Here is a 17,943-nt window from a genome sequence, read left to right as displayed (position 1 = left end):
TGCAACTATTTTCCAGGTAATAGCTGAAATGAGTAAAGAAAATCAACAGCCTATTTATGCAAGATAATTCATAATTTTATTGGGGGGGTTATATTGGTTGGGTCTGATTATTGGGGGGGTCATAACACCCCTAACCCCCCTGGAAATTACGCCCCTGACAACCAGTCACATCCACACAAACTGTTTAACTCATGTGATGGCACTGTGCCTTGGCCAGAGCCTGCTGTGTTTTCTTGCAGTTTGCTGATAGCTGGGGCTAAACAGTGCAACTGGGAGCACCTGGCCAGTCTACCTGGAGCATTTAAGCTGGCTTTCTTAGCTCTTGCATCCCTTCTCTACATTTACCCAGCACCATGTTATTTGTATGGTTGGCTTTGGGTTTGTCATTTTAGGTTTTTAAAATGCACAACACTATGCATACTTAACATTCAATCATCGAACTACTGACACACTGATTAGAACCCCTCATTGAGTACTATAGTTTTCTACTTAATTAAGTTAATAAATTGGTAGATTTTGTTTCAAGTGATTTCTTCCCATTATTTGTCATGGCCCTCGAGCCAGACTGTGACACTCAGATCTTTTAAAATTTCAAAGCATCTTAGTTTACTTTTAAGGAATGAGAATCATTTCATTTGTAAACATAGATTTGTCCTATCAGTCGTGTTAACCACAGAAACAATACAATCAAAATTTCCAGTGATGCACTTCAAACATCACTCTTGAATTTGAATAAATGACGTCTCCCACCCCAACAGATTCAGTTTGAAATTTACTTTAAGTTTGAACTAAAGAAAAGCCAGAGATAAAAGCTTTTTTGGAGAGACACTGAAGACACTAAGTGCTGCAACAGTGTAGCTGCCCACTTGTAGCCTCTGCTCTAATGTACAGTAAAATCTTGAAAGGATCCCTAACATACATCCTCAGATAAAGGCTCCAACATGTTCCTCCTCTTGGAGTGCATAAATAAAAATCTCTGAGCCTTCCTGTGTCCCTCATCCACACAGAATTACTTATGAGGCTGTCCAGCTGCTGAGGCAGGCTACCACTCAGCTTCACTCCGACATCAGACATCACTTACCCTCTGAGTAACCCTGTGCACCTAGAACTCAAGTCATCTTCCAGTAACCGGACTAAATCATTGTTGGCCCTTGCCCCTTCTTGCATTGTTGAAGACTTTGATCATAGCCAAGTCTCAATCGCCACTTCTGCACATCAGGCTAAAATGCGCAGAAGATCAAGATGTTTATAGCAAGAGACTAAAAATGTGATTTGCTTTATGGCTGACTTTACAATAAATGCACCCAAAAGATTCTTGAAATGCCCAAAAGGTTCAGGTTTCTCCACCATCTTGTGTGGAAAAGCTACAGAAACTGCAGTACTACTGATTTATATGTATGTAGGGTGCTTCTTAACAAAACTGACATTCTGAAGTAATGATGTTATTTATATTTATTTTGAATAGCTTCTTATTCCATGCACACCCAATGCACTGAAGACTGAATGGAAATATTTCAGTACTTGGCGCTTGTCACCACCAGAAAGGAATGCACGGTTCTTGAAATGCATTCAAATTTACAGATCCAAACATTTCGTTTTAAAGCAGTTCTTCTGTTTTGCTGCAGCTATGGTAGTTAAAATGAGAGCTCAGCTGACAGATCAGATGACAATGAGAAAACGTAAAACAGATTCATTTTGCATCTGGCAACAGGATGCCTGAAGAATCATAGCACTGTTTTGAAGGAAGTTTAGAGACACAGATAAGAGCTAAGGCTGAACCAGGACTGTTTGATTGCGTAATGGAGTGGAGGCTTTTGTGAGGCTTTCTTGGCTAAAGTACTTTCTCCGTGTTTCTTTCCGATGTTTTACGTTTTCTCATTCTCATCTGGTCTGCTGTAGCTGTAAATTCCGATTACCTTTAGCCTACAGGATACCATTCTGGGTGAAATTATTCCCTGGTTCTGTGCTGAATTATGGTTGGCACATGAAGCTTTGTGAACTTTAGTTATACTGCCAGGATTTTTATGGCTGGATATGCTCACAAAAGAGCTTTTCAGTATTCTGTCTGGACTGGAGCTTATTCTTTAAAAACACTTTAAATTCAACAAGAAACTTGATTCGCCTTCGGAGGCGCTTAATCTGTTTTGTCTTTAAGTGCCACCCAATGGACTCAGTCCTTCGGTTCATTTCAGAAGGTGTTTCCCAACACATACATATGGAAATATATGTTCCTGTCGTGTTTACTGATTAGCTGTTGTGAATATAACTTTGGTAGCAGCTTTGTGTGGCTCTCCCAAGTATCCCTCCTTAAAATAGTTCATAGCTACACAGTTTATCGTCCAGTTTGACATGTGCCTTTTTGCATTTCTAGTTCTAATGTCTTCAGATTTCTGTTTCGTTTGTATCCTGCCTGTCTGTTTCTCTTCTGCTCATATGTTTTGCCTCACTAAAGAAAACACTGGCCATGTAGTCCAACAGGAAATACTCCCACATCTGGTGCTGGTTCAGAACATCAACATAAAGAAGTAGGCTTTATGGCGAGTTAATGTGTGCCCTTTGTCTATCCCAGCCCCTGACACAACCTCTCATACCTCTAAGCCGCGCTTCATACCACCCCTGGACTTTACACCCTTTGCACTGCTTTTCCTGTGTCTCTTTAAATGGGAGAAGTGGGGGGAGATTCAGAGGTTCCTAAAAAGTAAAAGGAGTCTGGGCTCTTTCTGCTACCTCTATAAATATTCAGTGAAAGCTTCTGATTTACAGTTATTAGTCATACTCAACACGGGTTCAGCGCCTCTTGTCAGTGTTGCTGCACCTCAGCTATATGTAGACATGCTTAAGCACCTACACACATGCTTACATAGTGCAACATTTATGAGTCACTGACTAACAACGATCATAGAAACTTTACGCAGTAACAAGCACATATAGAGAATATTCCTTTGTGACTGTCACACGGCAACACTCATGCAAGCCGTGGAGCCTGCTTTCTCTCACCCTGTGGAGTTTTTGCTTGTTAAGATAAAATTATGCTCTACTTTAGTCTCAGTCATTCCCCTCTGCCCCAAGATAAGTGTATGATTTTTTTTTGGTTTTTTTTGTTGTTTTTTTTAATTCTGTTATGCTATGCTGGTAAAATGTTATCTATTGTTGTTTCTGCTTTTGGCTCTTCCCATCTATGTGTGTACAGTGTTCCCTCGTTAATCGTGGGAGTTACGTTCTAAAAATAACCAGCAATAGGCGAAATCTGCAAAGTAGTCAGCTTTATTTTTTACAATTATTATAGATGTTTTAAGGCTGTAAAACCCCTCACTACACACTTTATACACTTTTCTCAGACAGGCATGGACATTTTCACACTTTTCTCTCTTGTTTAAACACTCTGAAAGTTCAAACCTTCGTAGAAAAATAACTCCAGTATTGTAGAATGAAACCAACTTCAGAGTCACACTGCTAGCGATCGAAGATTTATGTAAATTTGACAAGGTGAACGCATTCTGTACTGGACAGGAGATTGATTGGCAATGGTCTACAGCCGATCAGGACGCAGAACACAATGTGCTATACACACACACACACACACACACACACGGCACGCAAAACAAATTTGCACTAAAAAAAATCAGTGAAACGGCGAGGCTGCAAAAGGTGAACCGCGTTATAGCGAGGGACCACTGTATAGTCTAATCATTTTCCCTTAATATAATTCTTAAAATGCTGTATGTATAGAATATGTTTGTACACTGTAAACCCGAAAAAGTTAGCAGAACTTAAACAAATTAAGGTAACCAATTGCCTTAAGATTTTGTAAGTTGATGAATTTCAAAATTGAAGCTTATCAGTACTCCAGTATTTCAATTACATTTGGTATGTATCTTTTGACTAAAATAAAAGTAAAATGTTTAGTAATTAAATTAACAAAAAGTAGTAACTAGAACTTAACGTTTTCATTCATGTTTTCATAGAATTAAGTTGACATAACTTCAGTTCAGCTCAGTATTTAATGATTTGGATGATTTTATGACAAATTGTCGTCATCGTCATCGTCGTCATCATCATCGTCGTCGTTGTCATCATCAGAAAGGTTTATAGTAGTTGTGACTAAAGTGGGCTAATGCTAGAATTCAAAGTCTCAGTTTGAGGTTCATGATAAAGACAAGGCGATTTTATAAATGGTGGAATGTTGTTTTGTTTTTCTTTACGCCCTAAAAATCGATAACCACGGGGCTCCAAAGTTTTGTTGCTTAGAGTGTGGGATTCCTTTCATTCCTTTTTATTGTAAAATACAATCCAGCTTTGACGCGTCTTTTACTGAGTATAGGTTCCACTCTGCCATAAAGTTCAGTGCTGCAAAGGTGGTTGCCCTTTTGAAAGTTTCTCCCATCTTCACCCCGAATCTTTGTACCTCAGTGTGAGTAACCATCAGGTTTAAGGTTTCCTTCCTTCCACCTAAAACATCAGGAAGGAGGGAAGTCGATCAAAGTTGATCACTTCATGTTCTGAGGCTCTTGAGCTAAATACAGCAAGCGCTCTGAATACTTATGTCAATGTAATATTTCAGCTTTTTCTTTTTAATGAATTGGCAAAACTTTCAACGATTCTGTTTTCACTTTGTCATTATGTTTGGATGAAATTAATTTTGAACAATTTCATCCTAAGGCTGTAAAATGTGTGGGAAAAGTCAAGGCGTCTGTAAACCTTCTGATTGCACTATATACAACGATCTTTGCCAGATTTTGATTGATTTATTTCTTATGGCTCCAAATTGCTCTCTAGATGATAACTGTATCATCTTCCCTCCTTTCAGGCCGTGTGACCCCCGAACAGCTGTGCTCCTACATCCAGCTGTTCCGGAGCAGTCGAGGGGCGCTAGAGAGTCACTGTGGGGTGCTCCAGCTGGGCCTGGCCACGGCCCAGACTCTCCGACACCCAAGCCTGCCTCGCTGGGATTCCTGTCTGGCCTTCGAGAGGCTGCTGCTGCAGGTGCGCGCTCATCTTACACGGCCTTATTATCCATATGTGCTAAAGCCGATGAAAACTTGATGTTCTCCTTTTTAAATGGGATGTGAACATCTTAAAAATGCGATACCACCTATGACAGATTGACACATTTTTGAGCTCTTCAACTGCAACACAGTAGCCTATTTCAGATGAAAGTAATTTTCTTTTAGAGTATGAGAAGTGTGACTGAAATAACTTCAACAACACATATCGATGTTAGATAATAACTTGAAACAAAGCGCCACTGATAGATTTAACTAAACTGGAAAACTGCATATTCTCTAGCATTTTTAATTAACATCGCTCCTGTTAGTAAATATTTTATAACCAGTGCACAGGAGGTAGGTGTGTGTTTGTGGTTCGCAAGATGGTGGCAAGAATGTTGTGTTAAACTGACAGGAACAGGAAAAAACAGATTCGTGTCTGTCATAAACAAGGTCAGTTTTGCTTGTAGGGAAAACATTCCGATCAAGTAAACACGGAGAAAATGCTAGATTTTCATGATTTTGTGCCTTTGAATCTACAGGAGGTCTTTTATGGGGGATGGTGGAGGCACATGTACATGTGTCTTTGAGCTTTTAAAGGTCGCAGGATAAGTCGGGGGAAGGAGGCGGAGTAAAACGAATAAATCAAAAATGAGAGTGCAGTCAGTCATCACTCATTCACCTCCACAGCAGTGATTAGTACATGTTCTGTACTTTCTAACACACAATCTTAATGGCGCCAAGCTATGAGCTCACTAATACAAAGCCATTTCCTGCTCCTCTTACCTTGGTATTTTCATTGAGTCGCTCTATACTCCTGAAGCTGTAAAGCAAGCAGTAAGACAACCGAGTATTTAGGAACTTATTAAACTAAAGCACGGAAAAACAAAACAAGCTCTTAGCCATGCCCCATGCCAAATTAGAATTTGAAAACAACCTCATAAACCTTCATCCTCAGCTGGGGCCATCCCTGTTTTACTTAATAAAGGAAGAAGACTTTAGGGCTTACTGTTCCAATATCCATTTACTTCATGAACCCACTTTGATCCACTGCCCCATGGTTGTCTGCTATACCTGGATAATTCTAAACAACTTTCTCACTATACTTTTTTTTAGTTTTAGTGTATCTTATGAGAACTAACTTCATTAAAGTGACTGTGTCTCATTAAGCTGATGGTGACTATGTTAATAACAGTGTAGTATACGTGGCACTTGCCCCAAGTTCAAAATTGCATTCTTCAAGAATCAAATCTCACAAGCAGGCCTTGAGCATGATCTGAGAGTTGTTTGCAATCAAAACTGGCTTGAATTTTATTGAGGAATTAAGGGAAATGAGTTGTGTGTCCTCTGTGCCCCCTCTGTTTATTTAATCTCCATATGAGTCTGTTTTTTTTTTCCTCTGCTCAACATGGACAGAGAGAAGTTAATTACTCTATAAAATGGCGGGATGAAATGCCTTTCAGCTCTGCCTGGCAGTCTGGATGTGTTTGCTCTGCCTGAGTGTGTGAGGGCTGCTGTGGGTATGACCGACCAGAGCTGGACGCTCCATTGCTGGTGGACAGTGTGACTTCATTCAGGCCAACACCTCTGTGGTTCACTGGGGCTTTGGATGGGCAGTGACTGAACTGAGGCAAAGGGCCAATGAGTTCAAGGCCTTGCCTAGATCATGCCTTTCCCAAAAGTTGGCTACAAACACAGAAGCACACAAAAGAGATTCTAATATCTCAAATATATCATTTTCTGGTGAAATAAAGGTTCAAAAACACGTCGTGTAAGATGCTGCATGATATCCACTATGCGACCTGAGCTGCTGTAGAATAGTGTTCTGGTCAGGTTATGCTTGAGTACTTGTGAGGGTCTTGCTGCTTGGAGGTTAATCAGAAAAGGGTACAGATGTGGTTTTGGAGGTCAGCATGTTAGTGGGACTGTGAAATAAATGTGGTAAGTGTGATACTTAGTATTTATACTGCCACCAGATTTATTACCTCCTTAATAGAGTTGTTACGTGTGTGTGAGCCAGATATCATCTTGGCTGGCAGTGCCACCCTGCCTGCTCTTATACCTCCCTCACTTCTCTTGGGCCTGGCTGTCTGACATAAGACTTGGGTTTCATCTGAATGGTTCAGATTGAACAGGCTTGGTTGCTCTCCAGTCCACAGAATGTGTAGTACTAGGCGAGCTAGAAGGGGTGGGGCAGCTAAGGCAAAACTCAACAGACTCACTCTTTCACCACTTCCAGGAACACTCACTGCTTTACCTTCCCATCACCATCCCAGCCAGGACCTCAGCCTTCCCAAACTAAACATGCACACTTCTACTGTACATCCCTCCCACGGAGAGTAGACTTTGCTAGTTCATTTTTTTAAAAGACAGATTTTTTTAAAGGTGCGTAGTGTCTCTATATAGCGTGCTGTCCAGCCTACTGTTGATTAGTCTGTCACATCACTGAACTTGGAAGTGATGACAGCAGTGCAATAGAGAGGAGCTAACCTCTTTCACCCCAGCCTGTTGCTTTACTCTGCTGGGATTACCAGGGCATGCCTCTGCAAACATTCAAACTCAGAGTTATTGCTGGTCACAGCGCTGCTCAGACAGAAAGCTGCACTCGGCTGTATGTCCCCATCTCCCAAGGGTAACTCAGACTGGTTGCCTGGTTCTTATCGCTGTCTCTGCTTTAGCTGCATGTTTGTGTTGTAGTCTGAAATGGTGTTTATATGACTAAAACTGAGCTATGAATCCAAAACCAGTACCCTTAACATTACTTTATGGCAGATAGATAACATTGTAAAACCTCTTGTATGTACAGGATATGAAAAAAAATAACCCCCATTATTTCATTAGTTCAAATAAGACTGAAAATGTAAGTATCTGCTGGTTTTTAATTTAAATCTGAATAACTGGCAGGATCTGACCAACTACAAATATGAACTGAATTGGTCCGACTTAATACTAGATATCCCTCACAGGTTGCACCATTCTCACCATACTGACTTCAGTCTCAGGTGTGAGTGTCAGTATATGTACCTCAGTGGGATGTCATCATAATCATTTGGAAAAAAACCCATCTATCCATTCGCTTCCACTTGTCCTTTTTCAGGGTCATGGGGGGCGCTGGAGCCTATCCCAGCTGTCTTAGGGCGAGAGGCAGGGTACAACCCTGGACAGGTCGCCAGTCTGTCACAGGGCTAACACATAGACAGGAGACAACCAGTCGCACTCACATTCACACCTATGGGCAATTTAGTGTTTCCAGTAAACCTAACCCCACTAACTGCATGTCTTTGGACTGTGGGAGGAAGCCGGAGTACCCGGGGAGAACCCACACAAACACGGGGAGAACATGCAAACTCTACACAGAAAGACCCCGGCCTGATGGTGGAATTGAACTCAGGACCTTCTTGCTGTGAGGCAACAGTGCTAACCACCATGATGAAGTGTAATTTTTTTTCTGTCTTCAAGATTAGACAGATAGTTTGACCTGCAAATTTCTGGAAAAATTACATGTAATGCTACTTTTTGATTGCAGCTGCTCCCTAGTTGGGTCTTTTGAGCTGACAGAGTGTTGAATCGGTCTTATCCTAAAATCTGTTCAAATGGGGCTTTTGTGCAATATTTCCACAGAAACAATTTAGTTCAAAATGCTTAACATGTGAGACCCTCTTTCATAATCATCGACAAATTATTCTGCAAGCACACTGAAAACCTACAGTTCACCATGAGGCATGGTTAATTCATCAAGATAAGTCCAGATTATTATTTTTTTAATTTGTTTATGCATTTGGTGACGTCTGTGTTATAAATTATTATACAGCCAGGGTGGAGCCTGGTGACCCTAACACTCCATTAATAACCCCCAGGACAGTGTCAGTGGGCTCTGCCCTAAAGACTCATGACCCTCAACCTTTATCCCTTGACACTCTTGGATGTACAATGATCTGCAGAGAATCAAACCTGCAGGTCTGCAGTATGTTAGTAGTTTGACAATAACAACCCATGTCATCTCCTTTTATATGAAGCTGTAAGAAAGTGCACCCACAATACGTATGCTCATGCAGTTATATATGCAACATCTGGATTGCATCATTTCTTATGGTGACAGAGGGGAAAAATGTTGATATTGGTCCCACGTAACTTTCATCTTATCTGAGCCACATGCCAGAGACAAGCAGGAGGCTTTAAGCCTGTAATTGGCCTTTCCCCAGGGTATGGAGACTATCCCCACATCCCAGACATTCCCCCTTATGTTCCGTCACCACTGTGTCCCTGCTGTTTGCTCTGTTTTCCTCCAGATTGTAACAAAGGGGTGTGAATGACTTCGGGGTGCTGCCCTGAGATGTCCAGCATTGACCTCCTCTAGTTCCCTACTGTTTAACAGCCTCACATCTGTACTGACCTGGACTGACCGTCTCCCCATCCATCCACTTTCTGTACCACATTCTCTCTCATCCAGCCCGTGTATTATCCTCTCTGTGAGTTTGTTAGCCCTGGAGCAATGCAGATTTGCTCACAGAAGAAACCACAGGAGGTTCAGGATCAACTCCTGTCTGTTTCTCTACAAAGTGGCCTCTTTGTCTCTCAGCTCCTGTTTCTGTTCATCCATTTTTTTCTGTACCTTCACCAGGGGCTTCCTTTTAAATATGTCTTGAGCAGGATTACTGTTTCTCTGTTATGCGTTCCACAAACATATGGCTCACTACAGCATAAGCTCACGTGGCCCATGTGAACTCCTGTACCCTGCTAAAGTCCACGCCTCTGTATTATCAAGCATAACAAGCTTTATAAAAATGTAGAGTGGGAAAGAAATTAGTTTATCGGAAGATCAAGTTATTTACCTATCCCTTCCTTCCTGTGTTTAGTTGGAAAGGATTATAGTAAGGGGGAAGAGCAATGATGATCACTCCCAGGAAGACCCAGGAATAGCCCCCATCTCAAGCCAACACCCCCCTTCCCAGCACCAGTATCCTGAGACGGCTGTGTTTACATTGTTCTGCACAGCTCAGCCTTAATGTACTATCTGTTTAATAGGCAGAGAGAGGTCTGTTTATAGAGTGGGGGGGGGGGCTTTTTAGCAGAGGTGATGGGTTGGTAGGCCAGAGGGCAAAATCAACTCATCTCACTTCCTGTTATCATTACCTCTCTTCTTTCAGACAGATAGGTGCTTGACTCACCCGGCTTTCTGCATTACTTATCCTTAATCGCCTCGCCATCCTGCTGGCTATAATTGTGTTCAGTTTGTGCCTCCCCTGGAAAATCAAGTAACACAGGAAGGCTCAATCAAGTTGCCTCATATTAGGCCTTGCTGCATTCACTTCACAGCTCAATAGTCATTTGCATGTGCTGCGTTTTAAGTGCTCCACATCTTTCTACTAAATCTACATCTCAGCCCACTGAACTGAAATTTTATTGCTTTGATGTTAATAGCTGTAGAATTACAAAGCTGCAGCTCTCTAAAATTTAAAGGTGGGGAATAAGATGGTCTCATAAGGTTTTGATACACTGAACATTTTCTCTTTTACTTAAAGCGGCCCTCGCTCTGTATCCAGGCAGAGTTGCACTCGTCACATATGTACATCTGCGGATATTTTTTGTTCTGGTTTCTATTGTTTACTGCGCCTGTTAAACTGCAGACTCAAAGCCCTTCATGTCAGGAGGATTTTTCATGTGGCCTTGAGTTTTTTTCCCCCCACGAGTGTGTGTGTTTTGAGGTTTCTGCAGAATGTTTTTCACAGCGTTGGCCAAAGGAAACTCGTTTTTCTCACCCTTGCTCAGACCAAACTTTCATTGCGCTGAAATCGTTGATCTTTCTTGAAGATCATTTACACTGCTCTCTCCGCTTAGGCGCACTTTTGATATTCCCGAAATTTGCTGTGCTGAGGTGCACTGTCATCTTGCAGTGTTTAGGTTTAGGTGAGGTGGTCTAGGGAACATGATCAGAAGGTGGGGGGGGGGGCTCTTAAACCTTCCACTAACACTCTCCATCCGTGGTGAATCAGGTTAGTGTGGTCTGCTGACTTGGCCTTCTGGCGTCAGACTTCATTTGAGCATGCTCCAGAAAGACACCACAGACTGGGAAAAATCCCACAATACACAGCATTCATCCTTGGATTGTTAACAGGGAAGACCGTATAAAAAGCTGACCATTAGGGAAGATGGCGGGGGTTTGCAAGAGGCCCAACAATGACCCAGTGTCCCAGATGGTTCCGGGCAACGAACCGCATCATACCTTTATATTCCTGAGACTGGCACACAGACTCTGCCTTCAGTTTTACGTGTCACTGCTCATTGTTGGTATTCCATTTTTTTTCCCATGGTGTTATGCATCTGAAACTATAGCCAGATGTTCTTGTAAGCAGGTGCGTGTGTGCGCAGCTATGTGTGCGTGCAACCATTCATGCGTGTGCATCCCTTAATGTGCTTATTCTGGTGAGATTGTCTCAATTTCCTGTTGTCACAAACAGGCTCTCTGTTCGCTGCAGAAAAGCTCCACCTCAGGACAGATTTACTATCAGGTCATTTGTCACTACCTGCTGAGCACAGGCCAGGGAAGGTCAGAGCCCACAGGACATACGTCTTTGTGTTAATTTCTCTTATTTGAAATAGAGACAGAAGAACATTCCAGGACCTTTGACTGTCCTCTTTGGATACTGTTTAACTAGAAGTAGATGAAAGAGTTTCATCAGATTGAAGATTTATTGTTATTGGTCAGTTAATGGTAAAAAGCATATCAGCAATCAGACGATAAACCTTACTGCTAGTTCTTGCATTCTCAGCTTGTCTTTAATCATGCAGATTTGTGCATAAGTTCACTAAAGGTGAATGCTCTGACTTATGAGCCATTAAACAAACACAATCTTCCCACTTTGGTCATGATAAAAATCAAGGCCCAGGACAAACATGGCTAAATTACACATTACCATCTCAAGCGCACCCTCAGTGTCATAAAAGGAAAAGAAAACAACATCAAACAAAATCAATAAAAGGCAGAGACATTAATAAAACTCAAGGTGAATAACTGAATCTGTACCACTGCCTAAAAGCAATTTCAACAGAAAGCCCTCCACTTAAGTGTCTGGCATTCTTCTTCTGTAATGACATGTTACAGATCACAGGTAATGGGCAAACATGCCTGCTCTGTGCTGTGTATTTTAACATCGACATTAAGCCAGATTATGATGAATTTGCAAAGAGATGTGACCAGTTGCTCCCAAAAGGCTTAATGGCACAAGTTTGTGAGATTGCTTATAAATATCTTATTAGAATCAAAGACTGTATTAAGACAGTATAAAGGATGTATGATAGCAAACAATTATAGTAATTATTAGAGACATAATGGAGGATCATCCAGGATATGCTCATTAGCTAACAACTCACAAGTCATCAACCAAAGAGTGTAGATCCTCCCATCATGCCGTTTTTCATGCACCAAGATGGCCACAGCATAAATACTCATCTTGAGACTTTATTATAGGATATTAGCCAGGGGTTAATGTCACCCTGGCTACATTAATTTTCAAACAAGCAAAAAGGAATGAAGGCGAATTAATGTGTTCTGTAGTTGCAAACCATGTGAATGTGTTAATAAGTCACAAATCAGCTGTAGATAACAAATGTGATGTAGTTTTAGGATGTTTCTGGTTGTAAAGTATCACACGATTGAAAGACTATGATGTCATTCACTGTATTAAAGGCATTATTGATAACAAACTGTAAATAAATACATAAAAAGGAACTTGCCAGATTTATTGTATATCCAAGTGTGTTACTGCAGTTATATTAGAGTTTGAGTTAGCTTAACAATTTAATCTGATACCTGCACACTCTGAACAGATTGCCAATCTGACGTAGGGCTAACACAGAGGGACCGACAACCTAATCCAACTAAGTGTGTGTCTTTGGACTGTGGGAGGAAGCTAGGATACCCAGAGAGAACCCACACAAACACTGGGAGATGCAGACTCTATACCAGGGGTCCCCAATCCCAGTCCACGAGGGCCGGTGTCCCTGCAGGTTTTAGATGTGTCCTTGATCCATCACAGCTGATTTAAATGGATAAATTACCTTCTCAACATGTCTTGAAGTTCTCCAGAGGCCTGGTAATGAACTAATCATGTGATTCAGGTGTGTTGACACAGGGTGAGATCTAAAACCTGCAGGGACACCGACCCTCGTGGACTGGGATTGGGGACCCCTGCTCTATACAGAAAGGCCCCCGTCAGATGGTGGAGTCAAATTTAGGACCTTCTTGTTCTAAGGCAATGTGCTAACCACCACACCAACTTATTATAGGGCTGCTGCCCTATTTTATTATAATATACAATATATATGCAGCCTTTAAGCAGATTGTTTTATTTAAGAATAAACCAGCCTGACCTAAAGAACATTTTCAAAATTAAAGTTTTGGGTTTCTGAAACAGGCACCCAGGCTCATTGTAAAGCACTAAATTAACATGCATTGAAATTCATGGAGCTTAACAGTACTCAGCATTATGGTTGTCATGTTTCAGTTCACATTTCCATTATATGGTCCTTCACTTTTTCTTAGCCAATGTGGCTTTGGAAATGATGTTGCCCACCTTCTCGACTAGAACCTCTCTTTGTTTCAGAGTGTAATTGTACCCATCTGAAATGCCAGTCTGCACAATTTTCTTTCCTTTGCCCCCAACACTTGGTTATCTCATACCCGTTCTGTGGACTACCTGGTGGCCCCAGGGAATTGCCCAGTCACCCACAGGGAACGAGACTGACCAATCACTATGGCAACTAAGCGGTGAGGGTCAAACCAGGTCAATCAGAGACAGACTGTTGCCATCCCTGCTCTGTCATTAATTACTTATACCTCCCCAGGCACTGCTCCATGTGTAACGCAAAGCTGAAAGGTTTGGATCCAAATGGTTTGAGTGGATGGTCAGGTGAAGTGCACCGATTCATTTCATATGTGTATCTGTGACAGGGTCAGACTTGACTTTATTATGAACCAAGAGAGGGTTTCCACCTCTGACTGTGTTTGGAAACTAGTGTGTCAAATAGATATGTCATGTTAGCAATAAGAGCACAAATGACCTGTGTGATGTTACAGAGACCTCTGACTCTAGAGGAAGGCTTTATTTGTTGATTTGATTAAGTCCAGCATCATCTCAGTGTTGTGCGAGCCTGTTCTTTACAAGTGGGCATTTAGTTTGATTTGAGGAACCAGAGCGTACAGAACCCAGTCCTCTCCAACTTTAAATGTTTCAGTGTTTATAGGTTGTGACAACACTTGCTGTATCTGATTTAGAGCTCAGCTTTCAAATTGAGCTGGTATTTGCATTTGTTAGGCGCTATGAAGATGAAATACTGCATGCTGCACAGCTTCCCTTCTGTGTGTGTGTGTGCATGAGTGTGTGTGCATGTGTGTGTGTTTAGGAAGGTTGCCTTTTGTTGTTCTTGGACTGATCTTGTATGAGCTAGAAATGAAACTCATCTGTGGAGGGAACCAATCTCTCTGCTTGCCTTGTAACATGATTGACATAGGGGTGCAAAGAATAGGGAAATACCCCCCAGGCTCTCTGCTGGAGTGGAATCTGGTGATGGTTAAATATCCTCCATTCCCCTCATTCCATATTATTAGTGTTTTCTTTCTTAGTTTAGATATTCTGTTACATCCAAGTGTCCATCTTTTTCCACCTCTAACCCTTTATTTTTAATTTTTTCTACAATTGGACTTCACATGTACAAATGTGTCTGACGATATCTTGGTTTTTATCTGGAGTAGAAGGGAGTATCTGGTCCCACAGTAAAAAGAACTGTAGCCATGTGCTGAAACAGCCTGTAAGACACTGGAACCAGAATGGCCAACTTGAAGAAGTACACACTGATGAAATATTTGTAAATGAATTTGTTTGAAATGCCTTAGAACATTTGCCAAAACACTGGATATGTTTAGTGCAATTATGACGAATAGAAACCACTGCCCAAATAGCTGCTAGATACAAGTGACACAAAGGGTAAGTAAGTATTTTAAATGAGCTACACATTGCATAAATACATTGAATTTGCAGAAATAACTAAAACATGTTGGCTATTGGACAACAGTGCATTTCACAATGCCTGCAGAGCGTTCTTGAAAAGTTTCCACTGCCTGTCATGGTGTATACCAACCAAGGCCAAAATTAAGCTGCTCCAGCCCTCCACGCTGCATTTTATCCAATACGAGAACTCAATTTGAAAACATGTGAGCGAAAACCTCACTAATTCCTGTGTTTTCCCACTCTAGCTTTCATCTGGAGTGAACTCATACACCCCACTTTTTGTCTTCTATTGTTCTCGGTGCATTTAGAGACACATGTGGGTCTGTTTGTCCCACTGCTGTTTTCATGGAAATGGGGTAAGGAATAAAAGTAACCCAAAACGAGCAGCGACGCCGAACCGCTAATTATGAGCGGGGGGAGGGATGAAGGGGCCCGAGGAGGAGAGGACTGCTTATATACATTCCCCCTTCTCACAATCTCCAGCTATAAGTCTCCATCTTCTCCACCCTACTGTTTTGTTATTTTGCTTTTGTTCTGAGTTATTTAAGATGCTGTGTCTTTCATGTGTGCAGTTGTGATCTCTCTGCGCTCTTAGCACCGTGGGTCGTAACACAGAGACGTCTGCACGAGGGGTGCCACTGACAGCAACAAGTTTTATATTCTGTGCTTGTGAGGCATAATAAATCATACCTTTTTATGATTTGATGAGTTTGTGTTCTGTTTAGGTGGTCATGTTGGTGTTAAAATTGTCAAAAGCATCTGCGTTTTTAGTTGTTGATTGTGAGTATGAGGATACGATCATAGAAAAAATAAAGCATTTAGTCAAATGACACATTAAGCACATACTGCACATCTGGCCGTGAGGATCTGAAGTTCAGATGTCCTCGTTCACACTGCACTAACCACTTCTCCACATCCTGTCTAAAGCATAACAGTACAGAGGTTAAACTGCAGAATCCAATTTTTATTTTTGCAAGTTTGCATGACTCCAGTCTGCAGTTGGCTGTCTCTGTTTTTTCCCTTACTTTGTTGAGCAGGCAAAACTTTTGCTAGACACATTTGGTGAAATATGTCATAATGTATTCATGAAATAAAGCAATTTTGTACATGACTGACTCAGAAAAACACAAAGTCCTTAAGCCAGGCTGTGTTGCCAGTTAGATACACCTATCGAACTATAATCTTATACAACACAGAAGCTCTGCAATAAATCTTATTTATAAAGCTTATCATATTCAGTTTGTCTTTAGACTGTGCCAGAGAGGTTCTGACTCAGCTCTTTGGTCATATTGGACGCTATTGTGAGAGACACTCCATTAAATTATAGTAAAGTTGGTTGCAGAAGTTTTTCCATTGCCATTAATGTCAGTAGTGGTGGACAAAATGTTATATACACCTAGCTCACAGTGCTTTATCATTTTGATAAATATCAATAAATCCCAGTGAGTTTAAAATAATTTGACATCAGCTATAAAAAATGCAATTAAATTGACAACATTAAATAACCATTAAAGTAAGTGTGTGTGTGTGTGTGTGTGTGTGTGTGTGTGTGTGTGTGTACCGTACTCTTTTTTTCAACCAGTGTTGGAGGTGGACGTAAAATGTATATAAAATGCAGATATAAGTATATATTAGTGCTGTCAGCATTAATCTCGTTAAAATGATGTTAACGCCATAACTGCATTAACGCGGCAAATCTCCGTTAGCAAGTTAGCGCGAATCGCCCTGTGCATGGGGCTGCACGGCGCTAACTTGTTAACGAAATAACCGCGCTAACAGAAATTTCCACATTAATGCGGTTATGGCATTAACGTCATTTTAACGAGATTAACGCTGACAGCACTAATATATATGTAAAAAAAAAAACAACAACAACAACAACAAAAAAACACATTTGTGTTAAAAAGTACTTGAAGCATATAACTTGTTTCTTGTAGTGATTATATACAGTGGGTAAAATTAAGTTTTGAACATGTCACCAATTTTTTAAGTAAATGTATTTCTAAAGGTGCTATTGAGATGTAATTCTCCCCACATGTCACTAACAAGCCATCCAATCCACACATGCAAAGAAATCAAACCATAGATGTCCAGAAATGAAGTTTTGTTTGATAATGAAAAAAGGCACAGGGAAAACTTAATGAACATGCTTACTGAAATGTATTTAACACTTATTACAAAAGCCTGTTGGTGATGATAACCATGGCTTCAAGGCACCTCCTGTACCCATTCTTTCACACAAAGTTCTGTGGGCCCATTCTACCAAGTCTGAGCTTTAGTTCTTTCCATAAATTTTTAGATCAGGTGATTGGCTGTGCCATCCTAGCATCTTTATTTTCTTTCCCTGAAACCAGTCGAGAGGTTCCTTGGCTGTGTGTTTGGGATCATTGTCTTGTTGAAATGTTGTTTGGAAAACTTTAAACATGCTTCAGCATGCTTTTTCTTCAGGAATGGAGTCTTGCATACAGATCGTGCATACAGGCCATGGCGGTTGAGTGTGTTGCTGTGTTTTAAAAGTGTGTCATAAAACAACTACACCTGCTGATTCCAGGTCTTTCTGTAACTCTTGGTCAACTCTACTGATAATTCTTTTTACTCCTCTTTTTACTCCTCTTTCTGAAATCTTGTAGGGAGCACCTGGTCATAGCTGATTCATGGTATGTTTATGGTGAAATAATGTCCTTTCCACTTCCAGATTATGACCCCAAGAATGCTCACTGGAATCTTTAGCAGTTTAGAAATTCTTCTGTAACCAATGCCCTCAGTATGTTTTGCAACAATAAGTTGCAAAGGTCTTGAGAGAGCTCATTTGTTTTACCCATCATGGCATTTTTTTGTGTGACACCTTGGTAATGAGACACCTTCTTATAGTCCATCAGTTGGGACTCAACCAGCTGATATTAATTTGCACTAAGTGGCAGGATTTCTTTAAAATTACTGATGGATTTCAG

The 17,943-nt window shown here is 41.0% G+C and overlaps 1 protein-coding gene across 1 annotated transcript in view; it reads left to right on the top strand.

Moving 5' to 3' along the window:
* Positions 1 to 17,943, top strand: part of scfd2 (sec1 family domain containing 2) — a 101,168-nt gene that overhangs the window by 14,605 nt on the left and 68,620 nt on the right. Inside the window, exon 4 of the mRNA XM_031753888.2 lies at positions 4,808 to 4,983. Coding sequence (XP_031609748.1) covers positions 4,808 to 4,983 — 176 coding nt within the window. The remainder of the gene's footprint in view (positions 1 to 4,807; positions 4,984 to 17,943) is intronic.

The sequence above is a fragment of the Oreochromis aureus genome, linkage group 23 (assembly GCF_013358895.1).
Source record: "Oreochromis aureus strain Israel breed Guangdong linkage group 23, ZZ_aureus, whole genome shotgun sequence".
Lineage (NCBI taxonomy): Eukaryota > Metazoa > Chordata > Actinopteri > Cichliformes > Cichlidae > Oreochromis > Oreochromis aureus.
This window is presented reverse-complemented; position numbering and strand designations above follow the sequence as displayed.